The sequence below is a fragment of the Lagenorhynchus albirostris genome, chromosome 2, assembly GCF_949774975.1.
Source record: "Lagenorhynchus albirostris chromosome 2, mLagAlb1.1, whole genome shotgun sequence".
In the NCBI taxonomy this organism is placed as follows: Eukaryota; Metazoa; Chordata; class Mammalia; order Artiodactyla; family Delphinidae; genus Lagenorhynchus; species Lagenorhynchus albirostris.
In genome coordinates this window covers 167041413-167054428 of record NC_083096.1, presented here as the reverse complement: position 1 = coordinate 167054428, position 13016 = coordinate 167041413, and the positions used below count along the sequence as shown (strand labels likewise).

Here is a 13016-nt window from a genome sequence, read left to right as displayed (position 1 = left end):
TTTCTGTAGTGTTTCAGTTTTTATTTTAAAAAGAATAGAGGTAAAAGACCTATACTCAGAAAACTATAAAACACTGATGAAAGACATTGAAGACAACAGAAACAGATGGAAAGATATACCATGTTCTTGGACTGGAAGAATTAATATTGTTAAAATGACCATAACACCCAAGGCAATCTACAGATCAGTGCAATCCCTATCAAAATACCAATGGCATTTTCCACAGAACTAGAACAAATAATTAAAAAAATTGTATGAAAACACAAAAGACCCCAAGTAGCCAAAACAATCTTGGAGAGAAGAACAGAGGGGGAGAAATCATGCTCCCTGACCTCAGACTATACTACAAAGCTATAATAATCAAAACCGTATGGTATTGGCACAAAGACAAACTTATAGTTCAATGGAACAGGATAGAAATCCCAGAAATAAACTCACGCACCTATGGTCAATTAATCTACGACAAAGGAGACAAGAATATACGATGGAGAAAAGACAGTCTCTTCAATAAATAGTGTTGGGAAAACTGGAGCCACATGTAAAAGAATGAAATTAGAATATTCTCTAATACCATACACAAAAATAAACTCAAATTGATTAAAAACCTAAATGTAAGACCAGATACTATAAAACTCCTAGAGGAAAACATAGATAAGTGAGGTTTTAAAGTTTTACCTTTAGCATGGATTCTATCTAAATTCGCTGTCTAAATTTATAAAATGGCTTCCTTTGATATAGATTAACTTAAAAGTCACATAGAACACTCTTTGACATAAATTGCAGCAATATTTGTTTGGATCCGTCTACTAAAGCAAAGGAAACAAAAGCAAAATAAACAAACGGGACCTAATGAAACTTAAAGCTTTTGCACAGTGAAGGAAACCAATGACAAAATGAAAACACAACCTATTGAATGGAAGAAGACATTTGCAAATGATATGACTGATAAGGGGTTAATATCCATTAATATACAAAATATATAACCAGCTCATACAACTCAGCATTAAAAAACAATCAGATTAAAAAATGGGCTGAAGAACTGAATAGACATTTTTCCAAAGAGGGAATGCAGATGGCCAATAGGCACATGAAAAGATGCTCAACATCACTAATAATCAGGGAAATGCAAATGAAAACCACAATGAGATATCACCTTACACCGGTCAGAATGGCGATCATCAAAAAGAATGCAAATTGCAGATGTTGGCAAAGATGTGGAGAAAAGGGAACCCTTGGACACTATTGGTGGGAATGTAAATTGGTGCAGTCACTGTGGAAAGCAGTATGGAAGTTTCCCCAAAAACTAAAAATTGGACTGTTATATGACCCAGGAGTCCCATTCCTGGATGTATATCTGAAAAAGCACAAAAACACTAATTCAAAAAGATACATGCACCTTAATGTTCATAGCAGCATTATTTACAATTGTGATGGTATGGAAATAACCTAAGTGCCCATCAACAGATGAATGGATAAATGTGGATAAAGAAGATAAATGGATAAATGGATAAAGAAGATGTGGTGTATGTATACAATGGAATACTACTGAGCCATAAAAAAGGATGAAATTTTGCCATTTGCAGCAACATGGATGGACTTGGAGGGCATTATGCTAAGTGAAATAAGTCAGACAGAGAAAGACAAATACTGTATGATATCACTTATATGTGGAATCTAAAAAATGCAACAAACTAGTGAATAAAACAGAAGAAGCAGACCCATAGATATAGAGCACGAACTAGTGGTTACTAGTGGGGGGGGAAGGGGCAATAGAGTGGTAGGAGTAAAAAAGGGTTATTTTGGGATTATATGAAATCATGTGTGTGAAATTTTTGAAAATTTTAAAGCAGTATAGAATTTAAAGAATTTCATTTAATAAAAAAATTTAAAATGAGTGTATATGTTACTGTTAGAAGCAGTAAAAAAAAAGCATACTTTTTTTAGATGCTATGTGTTCATTTTTAACATTAATAAAAACTGGATGCAGAATAAGATACCCTGATTCCCAGTGTAGTATGCTTTCCGTTATACCATAATATCCTCCTCACCTCCTCAGTCAGTTGTACCAATAGGTTGTATTTATTGTAATTCATACTGAAGAGAGTAATTTTGATTCTTTAACTTTGTTGAAATGGAATTTTATTAGTACAACTTGGATTAAAGGAGGGAGTTTTTGATTTATGACTACTGGACATCCGAGTTTTTCCACAGTTTCACTCTACGTTATGAAAACATCATCTGGCTAGTAGCTGCCAATTTTCTGGTGCTGTTATGACTTTGGAAAAACTTAATCATGGCAGTACTTCTTATTTGAATTGTCATGAGTTTTAGGAGAGCAGTTAATACAAAGGCGTTTTCCAGATTTACCCTGAGGAGTGCACATGCTAAATTATTTATTTATTTATTTATTTATTTTTGGCTGCGTTGGGTCTTTGTTGCTGCACATGGGCTTTCTCTAGTTGTGGCGAGCAGGGGTTACTCTTCGGTGCAGTGTGCAGCCTTCTCATTTTGGTGGCTTCTCTTGTTGTGGAGCAGGGGCTCTAGGGTACGTGGGCTTCAGTAGTTGTGGCACGCGGGCTCAGTAGTTGTGGTGTATGGGCTTAGTTGCTCTGCGGCATATGGGATCTTCCTGGACCAGGGCTCGAACCTGTGTCCCCTGCATTGGCAGGCGGATTCCCAACCTCTGCGCCACCAGGGGAGTCCCCTGTATTATATTTAATCAGGTAACTGCTTTTATTTTTTTTAACTCCCCTCCATTTCCCCGCTCGTTTAGGAATTAATGACCTTACTGATGTAGCATTTTACTGAAATGCCTTCTGAAGTTTTTGAGACTTACTTCAGGATAATAAACAGTACTTCTACCAGCATCTTTGAGTGACTTGTTGAAAGTTAGTTTCTGGCTCTATTCATAGACTTTATGGTGAAGAGGGCTGTGTTGGCTGCTAGTGAGTGTCAGAATGTTCTCTTCCAGCCTGCTTGCTCGCTCTTTCATTTCCTCCTCCCCCTTCCCTCCTTTTTAAACTTGGGGGGCATACTTGATGGAATTCAAGATTTGTCCCACTCTAATTTTTAGGAAAATTGTGTTATCGTAGAGCTCAGGGAAGTCAACTGCTTCATTTATTAAGTAGGATTACAAATAACTTATTATAAAGATATCTTTTGTTATTTTCTTGTTCCCTGAAGGAATGTGTAAACAAGGTATGGGATTTTTATAATGAATAATTTTAAAAAAATTATTTGTTTGGCTGCACTGTGTCTTAGTTGTGACATACGGGATCTTTTAGTTGCGGCATGTGGGCTCTTAGTGCAGCATACGGGATCTAGTTCCCTGACCAGGGATAGAAGCCAGGCCCCCTGCCTTGGGAGTGTGGAGTCTTAACCACTGGACCACCAGGGAAGTCCCATGAATAATTTTGCTTAATGTGGGGGAGGTTGGCAGTTATTTTACCCTTTGGAGAGAGGCACACATTTCCCTTTTCATGTTGCCCTGTAAAGAATACTGTTTCATAGAACAAGAAATGACTTACGTTTCATAAAACCTATGATAGTCTTTGCCCTGACGCAAGGATATATGTACCCCCTAGGGATTGATTGGACCTGTGCTGTCCAATAAGGTTGCCATTAGCCACGTGTGGCTGTTTAAATATAAATTAATTAAAAGTAAATAAAATTCAGTTCATTTGAACTAGCCACATTTTAAGTACTCATTAGCCATATATCACAAATAACTACTGTATTGGACAGTGATAATTCAGATAATTTCTGTCATTGCAGATAGCTCTCTTGGACAGCGCTATATTAGACTGGCCATTTTTAAGAAAAAGAGGCAGGAATTCCCTGGTGGTCCAGTGGTTAGGACTCTGTGCTTTCACTTCCGAGGGCCTGGGTTCAATCCCTGGTCAGGGAATTAAGATCCTGCAAGCCGTGCAGTGTGGCCAAAACAAAAAAAAGAGAAAGAGGCAAATGAAAGACCTGAATTTCTTCCTTCCACAATGCAACTTTTCCTATCTCCTAGTACCCTTGACTAAAATTCAGGAAAAGATCTATTGTTTTGTGTATCATCACTTTGGCCTTGTTTTTTAATGTTTATTTCTGTTTCCAGGCTGGCAGTGATGGTGAAAGCATAGGAAACTGCCCCTTTTCCCAGAGGCTCTTCATGATTCTTTGGCTCAAAGGAGTTGTGTTTAGTGTCACAACTGTTGACCTGAAAAGGTAAGATTTGGTTGTAGTTGGGGATCAACTTGATGTTCTCAGTTTGATCCTCTCCTCATCCCTCACTTTGCTTGCATATGTTCTGTAAAGAAATGTATTAAAGTTCAGCTGATTTATGGGCACATTTAACTTGTATAAGTATTATGGATAATTCACAATGTAAGTATATTGCTTGTGGCCTCTCAGTCTTTTGAGGAGCTTATTGTATGTTTACCTTATAATATCAAGAGCAGCACCAGGAGCTCTTTTAGGGTAGAAGCAGTGAAATCTTTGACTTTACAGATAAACATGTAACTATGCAGAACTTTCTAAGCAGACGACTTCTCAAATGTGCTCGTAGACACATGGCCTATACAATCTGGATCTTTAAAACCAAGAGTGGGATTTTTGGAGGCTGATTACTGCTGTGGTCTTTTTCATTTCATCTACTTTTCAAAGCATAATAGGAGTTTTCTGTAATATGATTTTAACCATATTTGGTTAAATACAATTATAGAATAAGAGCAGTTATCTATGGCCCTGTGACTGTTCTTGCTAGGTGAAGGGTTGTTTCTGACTTTCTCTCTACAGACCAAAGTGGAGAGGGCTGAGAAGAGCCCTGAGAGCAGTAAGCTTTTTTTACTCAGTAACTTCTATTCTCCCTTAGCAAACAGGTCTGAGGCGAAGAACATTCATACTTAAAAAAAAAAAAAGATTTAAACCAAGGGTTGAGAACATTTTTACCAATAGAAAATCTGGGATTTGGCAGTGGAAATGTATTCCTCTTGACACAAATGCCACAAAGCAAAAAATGCTTTGCTACTTATTTTTTAAGCTTATTAGACATGTGCAGTGTCCAAGAAAAAATAATGACAGGCTATCACTGGATGGGGAGCAGAATTCATGAACATTCTCCTTCTGGGCATCACAATGTGAGAATTACCTGACAGCTGTAATCCCATTCCCTGTTCTAGGTTAGCATTCTCTGGGACCCCTGTCAGTTCCTTAAAATTTATTTTTTACTTCACTTAATTGAGATTTTGCAGACTTAAAATCTATTTATTGAAAATAAGCCATAAAGTCTTCCAGGAACCCCTTTGGTTATATATATGAATGTAGAAATAAGCCTTTGGGAATTGTAAGAACTACAGGCTCATTTGAAGACATACCTAGCTCATATTGGACAGAGCTATTGTAAGAATGAAATAATTTATATAGTTACCCTTCTATTACTGTTTTTTTCCTACATGCATTCACAAAGGGAGTTTCCCAATATAACTCCTAAAAATAGACCGTGCCGCCAAGAACACACCCTTAGTGTGTCTTAAAATACTTGGATTTCTCCTATTCCATTTTTGGCTTGGAGCAAGTGAGTTGACTAACATGCTTTGAAAAAGCCTTCTTTGAACAGCTCAATACAGTGCTTGATTGTGGTGCACACCAGTAATAGAACCATAAACGATGGGAATCTGGTTCAGAAAAGGAAGTGAACTCATAACGGCTGTTTCTAAGTCATCTGTTTCACTTTTCGTTTACAAAGTTTTGATGGCATTATTCTTGGAAGTTGATTGATATTTGGGGATTTGTATATGTTTAGAAGTAATGTGCCCTACATGTAAAAGGTGACACATGGGAAGTAGGATGAAAGATTCAGGGCCTCCTAATTAGAAAATTTGCTACTCAGAGAAGACGTGTGTTTATTTCCTAGAGCTTTGTGTAAAATCTACAGAGAACACTTAATACTGGAGCCTATATTCTTTAGCTTTCTTTAAAAGTCTTAGGTCTACAGTACATATTAAAAAATCCTTCTTAAGGTCAATTAAAAGTGTACAAGTAGTACATGATAATGAGTCCCCTTCATCCCTAACCTTGGTCATCAGGTTCCCCTTCACAGAGATAATTGCATTTAGGTTTGCTCTTTACCATCCTTCCAGACCTTTTCTATGAGTTTACATGCTTATATATATAGTCTTAAGTAAGATTTCAAAGAGAAGATACCCCAAGAGAGTGAACGTTGGCTCAAAAAAAAAAACCAGTATAAATAAAATAAAGTTGTCACAGAGGACTAAAACATGCTGTAGTAAAAAGTACCTTTCATAATATATTCTTAACTTTAAAACTTTAAATATGATTGTTTTTAGAAAGCTGTGGGGGAGAAAGATTTGGTGCCTATAGTGCTTATTTTCCTGCTTTTCCTGATAATTGCCTAATTTCTTGGTGAAATGTACTGATCCCAGAACAAACTGGCGGAGAGCAATAGAACTCTACTGAGAGCTTTTTAGAAGCCCACTCTCTGCTCGGAAAAAATTATTGTTAAATGACATTTCATCCATAAGAACAAGCCAGTTTCTAGTTCTGGCACTGTGTAACACGTTCTCTTTGAAGCTCAGTCGGTGTTAGTGACTATGCTGGTGGTATGCATATGCCCCTGTGAGGCTTAGAACAACCTCCCATTGCTTCCTGCGAGTGCTGCCTTCATACTTTTGTGGGAGTAACTTCTAAACCTAATTTTTTGTTTATGCTGCAGTCGTATTACAGAACTTTCAGATTAAAAAAAAAATAGTTCCCAGGCTTTAGGAATTCAGGTTTATATCAACTGCCATTTGAACAAAAGCTTCAGGTAAATATAAGTGAAAATATTAAAATATGGGACACATTTCAGGATGTTATCATGTGTCATCAAAAGGGGAGCAGCCATGGCATAGCAGAAAGTGTTAGGGGTAGAGACCTGGTTCTGTGTGGAGAGAGCCCTGTCTCTGATTTCGCTGGGCAAGCTGTCTCATCTTCTTGGAGGTCAGTTACCTCATTTTTAATCTCAGTAAGAAAGAAGGGAAAAATAAACTAACATTTCTTCATTGTCTATTATGTGCTAAACACTGTTCAGGGTACTTTTTACTACTGTTATCAGACCATTTTCAGACCTATTATTGAATAGAATTTATTATTTTTATCACACTGGTGTTACAGGGCCTTTGTGGCTGACAGGTTCATGGCAGTGATCAAGAACTTTATTTGAAGACTTCCATTATCTTCATTATGCTCAGAAGTTCTTAAATCAGAGATCAGCATCATTAGAGCACAGATAAGCCTGAGAGGTAGGTTGGGGGAAGAGAAAGAAGGAAGCGTGAGAACAGTAATAAGAGAGAGTGACAGACACACATACATATACACACTGAGACATTGACTTGGATATAGCTGAGTGTGGCCATATAGTTGTTACGGTAAACTCTTCTGGTTTTGGGAAATGAGAGTGGAAATGATAACTTTAAGAAATAAGCTTTTTATTGTAAAAGCAGTGATATCTGCTATATTACCAGTGAATAAAATTCCTCCTCCATGATATTCTCTGAGAAAATAGATAAATTGGAGAAGACCACTTTAAAATTCTGGGAAATATTTGTTTTCATTTTTCCCATTCCCACCTTAAACATTGAAACTGTCTCATCCTTTGTGGTGTCACCAGTTCCTTCTGCTTCAGAAGTCAGCATACCATTTGTAACATTGTATGAGTCAGACCCACAAGTAAATTGCCATGATCATGGCATAAGGTTTTGCATTATTATTATAATAGTTTAAACTATAATAGTTTAAACAATTTTGTTATAGTTTAAAATGTTACAGCAGAACTATAAAACTGATAGTTCTGTATATCTTAAAAGGAGTTATAAACTCAGAACAAAATCTGATTTCCAAATAGATTCTTCAGGTAATTTGCTTTCATTATCATGTCTGTGGTTCTACCCTTCTGAAAATAGTCTTCAGCAAGTTGAGAGATCAGTTTTGAGTTCCAGGTACATCTTCAGTACACAGCAGCATGAATAACACATACAGAGAGACTAAGTGGAGTGGAACAGGCCAGCCTTTTAGAGAAATCATTTCCTGCTGCTGGTCAGTCAGGAAAGTACAGACTCTGTTCTTCCCCTTTGTAAAGTTGACTTGGGCTACGTGAAGACCTTGTTAGAATGGTCCTACAATTCAAGATATGGGTCTCATGAATGCATTTTGAATCACGTGTATACATACCCTGTGTGTGTGTGTGTGTGTGTGTGAGACAGAGAGAGATAGAGACAGAGAGAGATAGAGACAGAGACAGACAGAATTTCACTGCCACTGCCACATGTCTTTATGTTCTTTTTCAAGATAATTTCAAAGATGAAAAATCCTGTTGAGGCCACTAAGAGCTGAAATAGAAAAATGGATCGTTAGTGAAAGGTTTTCTAAACCTGTTGTCAGTATAAACTCTGCTTATAAACTATAAATAAAATCTGTTGAGCATTATAAAAGCTGAATTTGATACCTTTTCATGGGTGCTATTTTGTTCTAAAATGATTGCTCCACAAGTTGACATTAAAGTAGACAGAGATCAGCAGTATACCACATTTAATCACAATAAATAAAATCCTTTAACTGGTTGAACGGGACACACAGACAAAATACTTAGTAACTGGGATCTTGGTGTGTGTGGTTTGATGTTCACAATTCAGTCATTCAGTTAGTGACTTTAGTATTAGTCAGAATATAGCAAATCTAGTGAAGGATAATTAATAGGAGTAAAGTGATCTGAAACCAAAGATTTGTGTTGTTACCTTTTTTTTGCTTATTTGCCATCTGGTGTCCAGCATTCTCTTGATTTGTATGAAATAATTCTATGCCTTGAAAATCAACACCTTTAAAGTTTTAAAAGGGAACTCAATTAACGTGTAAGTCTACATACTTCTTATTTTTTTCTCTCCATTTAGTGAGTCAACTAGTTACAGTAGGTCATTTTTAAGGACCAGCTCCAGAGTCCTGTGGCTGTGCTGTACTCATTTTATACCAAGCAGCTGGAACCGAGCCACGAGCCCGAGGGCCTCCAATTGTTTGTGCTGAATTAAATTTTAATTGCAATTAAGCCACTTAAGTTGCTTAAAGTATTAGCTCCTATAAGGTGTCTCCTTTTCATTCCTGTCTTTCCCTTTCTTTCTGTATCTTATTTTAGTTTTTTCTTTTTTTTTTGATGAGTATTCACCATCCAGTTTTTTAACTTTTTTAAAATTAAAAAAAAATTTAAACATCTTCATTGGAGTATAGTTGCTTTACAATGTTGTGTTAGTTTCTGCTGTATAACAAAGTGAATCATCTATATGTATACATATATCCCCATATCCCCTCCCTCTTGCGTCTCCCTCCCACCCTCCCTATCCCACCCCTCTAGGTGGTCACAAAGCACCGAGCTTATCTCCCTGTGCTATGCGGCTGCTTCCCACTAGCTATCTGTTTTACATTTGGTAGTGTATATATATATGTCAGTGCTACTCTCTCACTTCATCCCAGCTTACCCTTGCCCCTTCCCATGTCCTCAAGTCCATTCTCTACATCTGTGTCTTTATTCCTTTCCTGCCCTGCCCCTAGGTTCATCAGAACCTTTTTTTTTTTTTTTTTAAGATTCCCTATATATGTGTTAGCATACGGTATTTGTTTTTCTCTTTCTGACTTACTTCACTCTGTATGACAGTCTCTAGGTCCATCCACCTCACTACAGATAACTCAATTTTGTTTCTTTTTATGGCTGAGTAATAATCCATTGTATATATGTGCCACATCTTCTTTATCCATTCATCTCTTGATAGACATTTAGGTTGCTTCCATGTCTTGGCTATTGTAAATAGTGCTGCAATGAACATTGTGGTACATGACTCTTTTTGAATTATGGTTTTCTCAGGGTATATGCCCAGTAGTGGGATTGCTGGGTCATATGGTAGCTCTATTTTTAGTTTTTTAAGGAACCTCCATACTGTTCTCCATAGTGGCTGAACCAATTCACATTCCCACCAACAGTGCAAGAGGGTTCTCTTTCCTCCACACCCTCTCCAGCGTTTATTGTTTGTAGATTTTTTGATGATGGCCATTCTGACCAGTGTGAGGTGATACCTCATTGTAGTTTTGATTTGCATTTCTTTAATGATTAGTGATGTTGAGCATCCTTTCATGTGTTTGTTGGCAATCTGTATATCTTCGACAGAGAAATGTCTGTTTAGGTCTTCTGCCCATTTTTGGATTGGGTTGTTCGTTTTTTTGAAATTGTGCTGCATGAGCTGCTTATGTATTTTGGAGATTAATCCTTTGTCAGTTGCTTTGTTTGCAAATATTTTCTCCTATTTTCGTCTTGTTTCTGGTTTCCTTTGCTGTGCAAAAGCTTTTAAGTTTCATTAGGTCCCATTTGTTTATTTTTGTTTTTATTTCCATTTCTCTAGGAGGTGGGTCAAAAAGGATTTTGCTGTGATTTATATCACAGAGTGTTCTGCCTATGTTTTCCTCTAAGAGTTTGATAGTGTCTGGCCTTACATTTAGGTCTTTAATCCATTTTGAGTTTATTTTTGTGTATGGTGTTAGGGAGTGTTCTGATTTCATTCTTTCACATGTAGCTGTCCAGTTTTCTCAACACCACTTATTGAAGAGGCTGTCTTTTCTCCATTGTATAGTCTTGCCTCCTTTATCGAAAGTAAGGTGACCATACGTGTGTGGGTTTACGTCTGGGCTTTCTATCCCATTCCATTGATCTGTATTTCTGTTTTTGTGTCAGCACCATATTGTCTTGATTACTGTAGCTCTGTAGTATAGTGTGAAGTCAGGGAGCCTGATGCCTCCAGCTACGTTTTTCTTTCTCAAGATTGCTATGGCTATTCGGGGTCTTTTGTGTTTCCATACAAATTGTGAAATTTTTTGTTCTAGTTCTGTGAAAAATGCCATTGCTAGTTTGATAGGGATTGCATTGAATCTGTAGATTGCTTTTCGTAGTATAGTCATTTTCACAATGTTGATTCTTCCAATCCAAGAACATGGTATATCTCTCCATCTGTTTGTATCATGTTTAATTTCTTTCATCGTTGTCTTATAGTTTTCTGCATACAGGTCTTTTGTCTACTTAGGTAGGTTTATCCCTAGGTATTTTATTCTTTTTGTTGCAATGGTAAATGGGAGTGTTTCCTTAATTTCTCTTTCAGATTTTTCGTTGTTAGTGTATAGGAATGCAAGAGATTTCTGTGCATTAATTTTGTATCTTGCTACTTTACCAGATTCATTGATTAGCTCTAGTAGTTTTCTGGTAGCATCTTTAGGATTCTTTGTGTATAGTATCATGTCATCTGCAAACAGTGACAGTTTTAATTCTTCTTTTCTGATTTGGTTTCCTTTTATTTCTTTTTCTTCTCTGACTGCTGTAGCTAAAACTTCCAAAACTATGTTGAATAATAGTGGTGAGAGTAGGCAATCTTGTCTTGTTCCTAATCTTAGCGGAAATGCTTTCAGTTTTTCACCATTGAGAATGATGTTGGCTGTGGGTTTGTCATGTATGGCCTATATTATGTTGAGGTAGCTTCCCTCTATGCCTGCTTTCTGGAGAGTTTTTATCATAAATGGGTGTTGAATTTTGCTGAAAGCTTTTTCTTCATCTATTGAGATTATCATATGGTTTTTATCCTTCAACTTGTTAATATGGTGTATCACATTGATTTGTGTATATTGAAGCGTCCTTGCATTCCTAGGATAAACCCCACTTGATCGTGGTGTATGATCCTTTTAATGTGCTGTTGGATTCTGTTTGCTAGTATTTTGTTGAGGATTTTTGCATCTATGTTCATCAGTGATATTGGCCTCTAGTTTTCTTTTTTTGTGACCTCTTTGTCTGGTTTTGGTATCAGGGTGATGGTGGCCTCGTAGAATGAGTTTGGGAGTGTTCCTCCCTCTGCTATATATTTTGGAAGAGTTTGAGAAGGATAGGTGTTAGCTCTTCTCTAAATGTTTGATAGAATTTGCCTGTGAAGCCATCTGGTCCTGGGCTTTTGTTTGTTGGAAGATTTTTAATCACAGTTTCAATTTCACTGCTTGTGATTGGTCTGTTTATATTTTCTGTTTCTTCCTGGTTCAGTCTCAGAAGCTTGTGCTTTTCTAAGAATTTGTCCATTTCTTCCAGGTTGTCCATTTTATTGGCATATAGCTGCTTGTAGTAATCTCTCATGATCCTTTGTATTTCTGCAGTGTCAGCTGTTACTTCTTTTTCATTTCTAATTCTGTTCATTTGAGTCTTCTCCCTTTTTTTCTGGATGAGTCTGGCTAATGGTTTATCAATTTTGTTTATCTTCTCAAAGAACCAGCTTTTAGTTTTATTGATCTTTGATGTTGTTTCCTTCATTTCTTTTTCATTTATTTCTGATTTGATCTTTATGATTTCTTTCCTTCTGCTAACTTTGGGGTATTTTTTGTCCTTCTTTCTCTAATTGCTTTCGGTATAAGGTTAGGTTGTTTATTTGAGATGTTTCTTGTTTTTTGAGGTAGGATTGTATTGCTATAAATGTCCCTCTTAGAACTGCTTTTGCTGCATCCCATAGGTTTTGGGTCATCATGTTTTCATTGTCATTTGTTTCTAGGTATTTTTTGATTTCCTCTTTGATTTCTTCAGTTATCTCCTGGTTATTTACTAGTGTATTGTTTAGCTTCCATGTGTTTGAATTTTTTACAGTTTTTTTCCTGTAACTGATATCTAGTCTCGTAGTGTTGTGGTCGGAAAAGATACTTGATACGATTTCAGTTTTGTTAAATTTACCAAGGCTTGATTTGTGACCCAAGATATGATCTATTCTGGAGAATGTTCCATGAGCACTTGAGAAGAAAGTATATTCTATTGTTTTTGGTTGGAGTATCCTATAAATATCAGTTAAGTCCATCTTGTCTAATGTGTCATTTAAAGCTTGTGTTTCCTTATTTTCATTTTGGATGATCTGTCCATTGGTGAAAGTGGGGTATTAAAGTCCCCTACTATTATTGTGTTGCTGTTGATTTCCCCTTTT

At 36.7% G+C, this 13016-nt stretch overlaps 1 protein-coding gene across 1 annotated transcript in view; it reads left to right on the top strand.

Annotated features, from left to right (window-relative positions):
- The window catches only part of CLIC4 (chloride intracellular channel 4), an 83884-nt gene that overhangs the window by 36359 nt on the left and 34509 nt on the right, over positions 1–13016 (top strand). The window contains exon 2 of the mRNA XM_060141035.1: positions 4103–4212. Within this exon, the coding sequence (XP_059997018.1) occupies positions 4103–4212 (110 nt within the window). The remainder of the gene's footprint in view (positions 1–4102; positions 4213–13016) is intronic.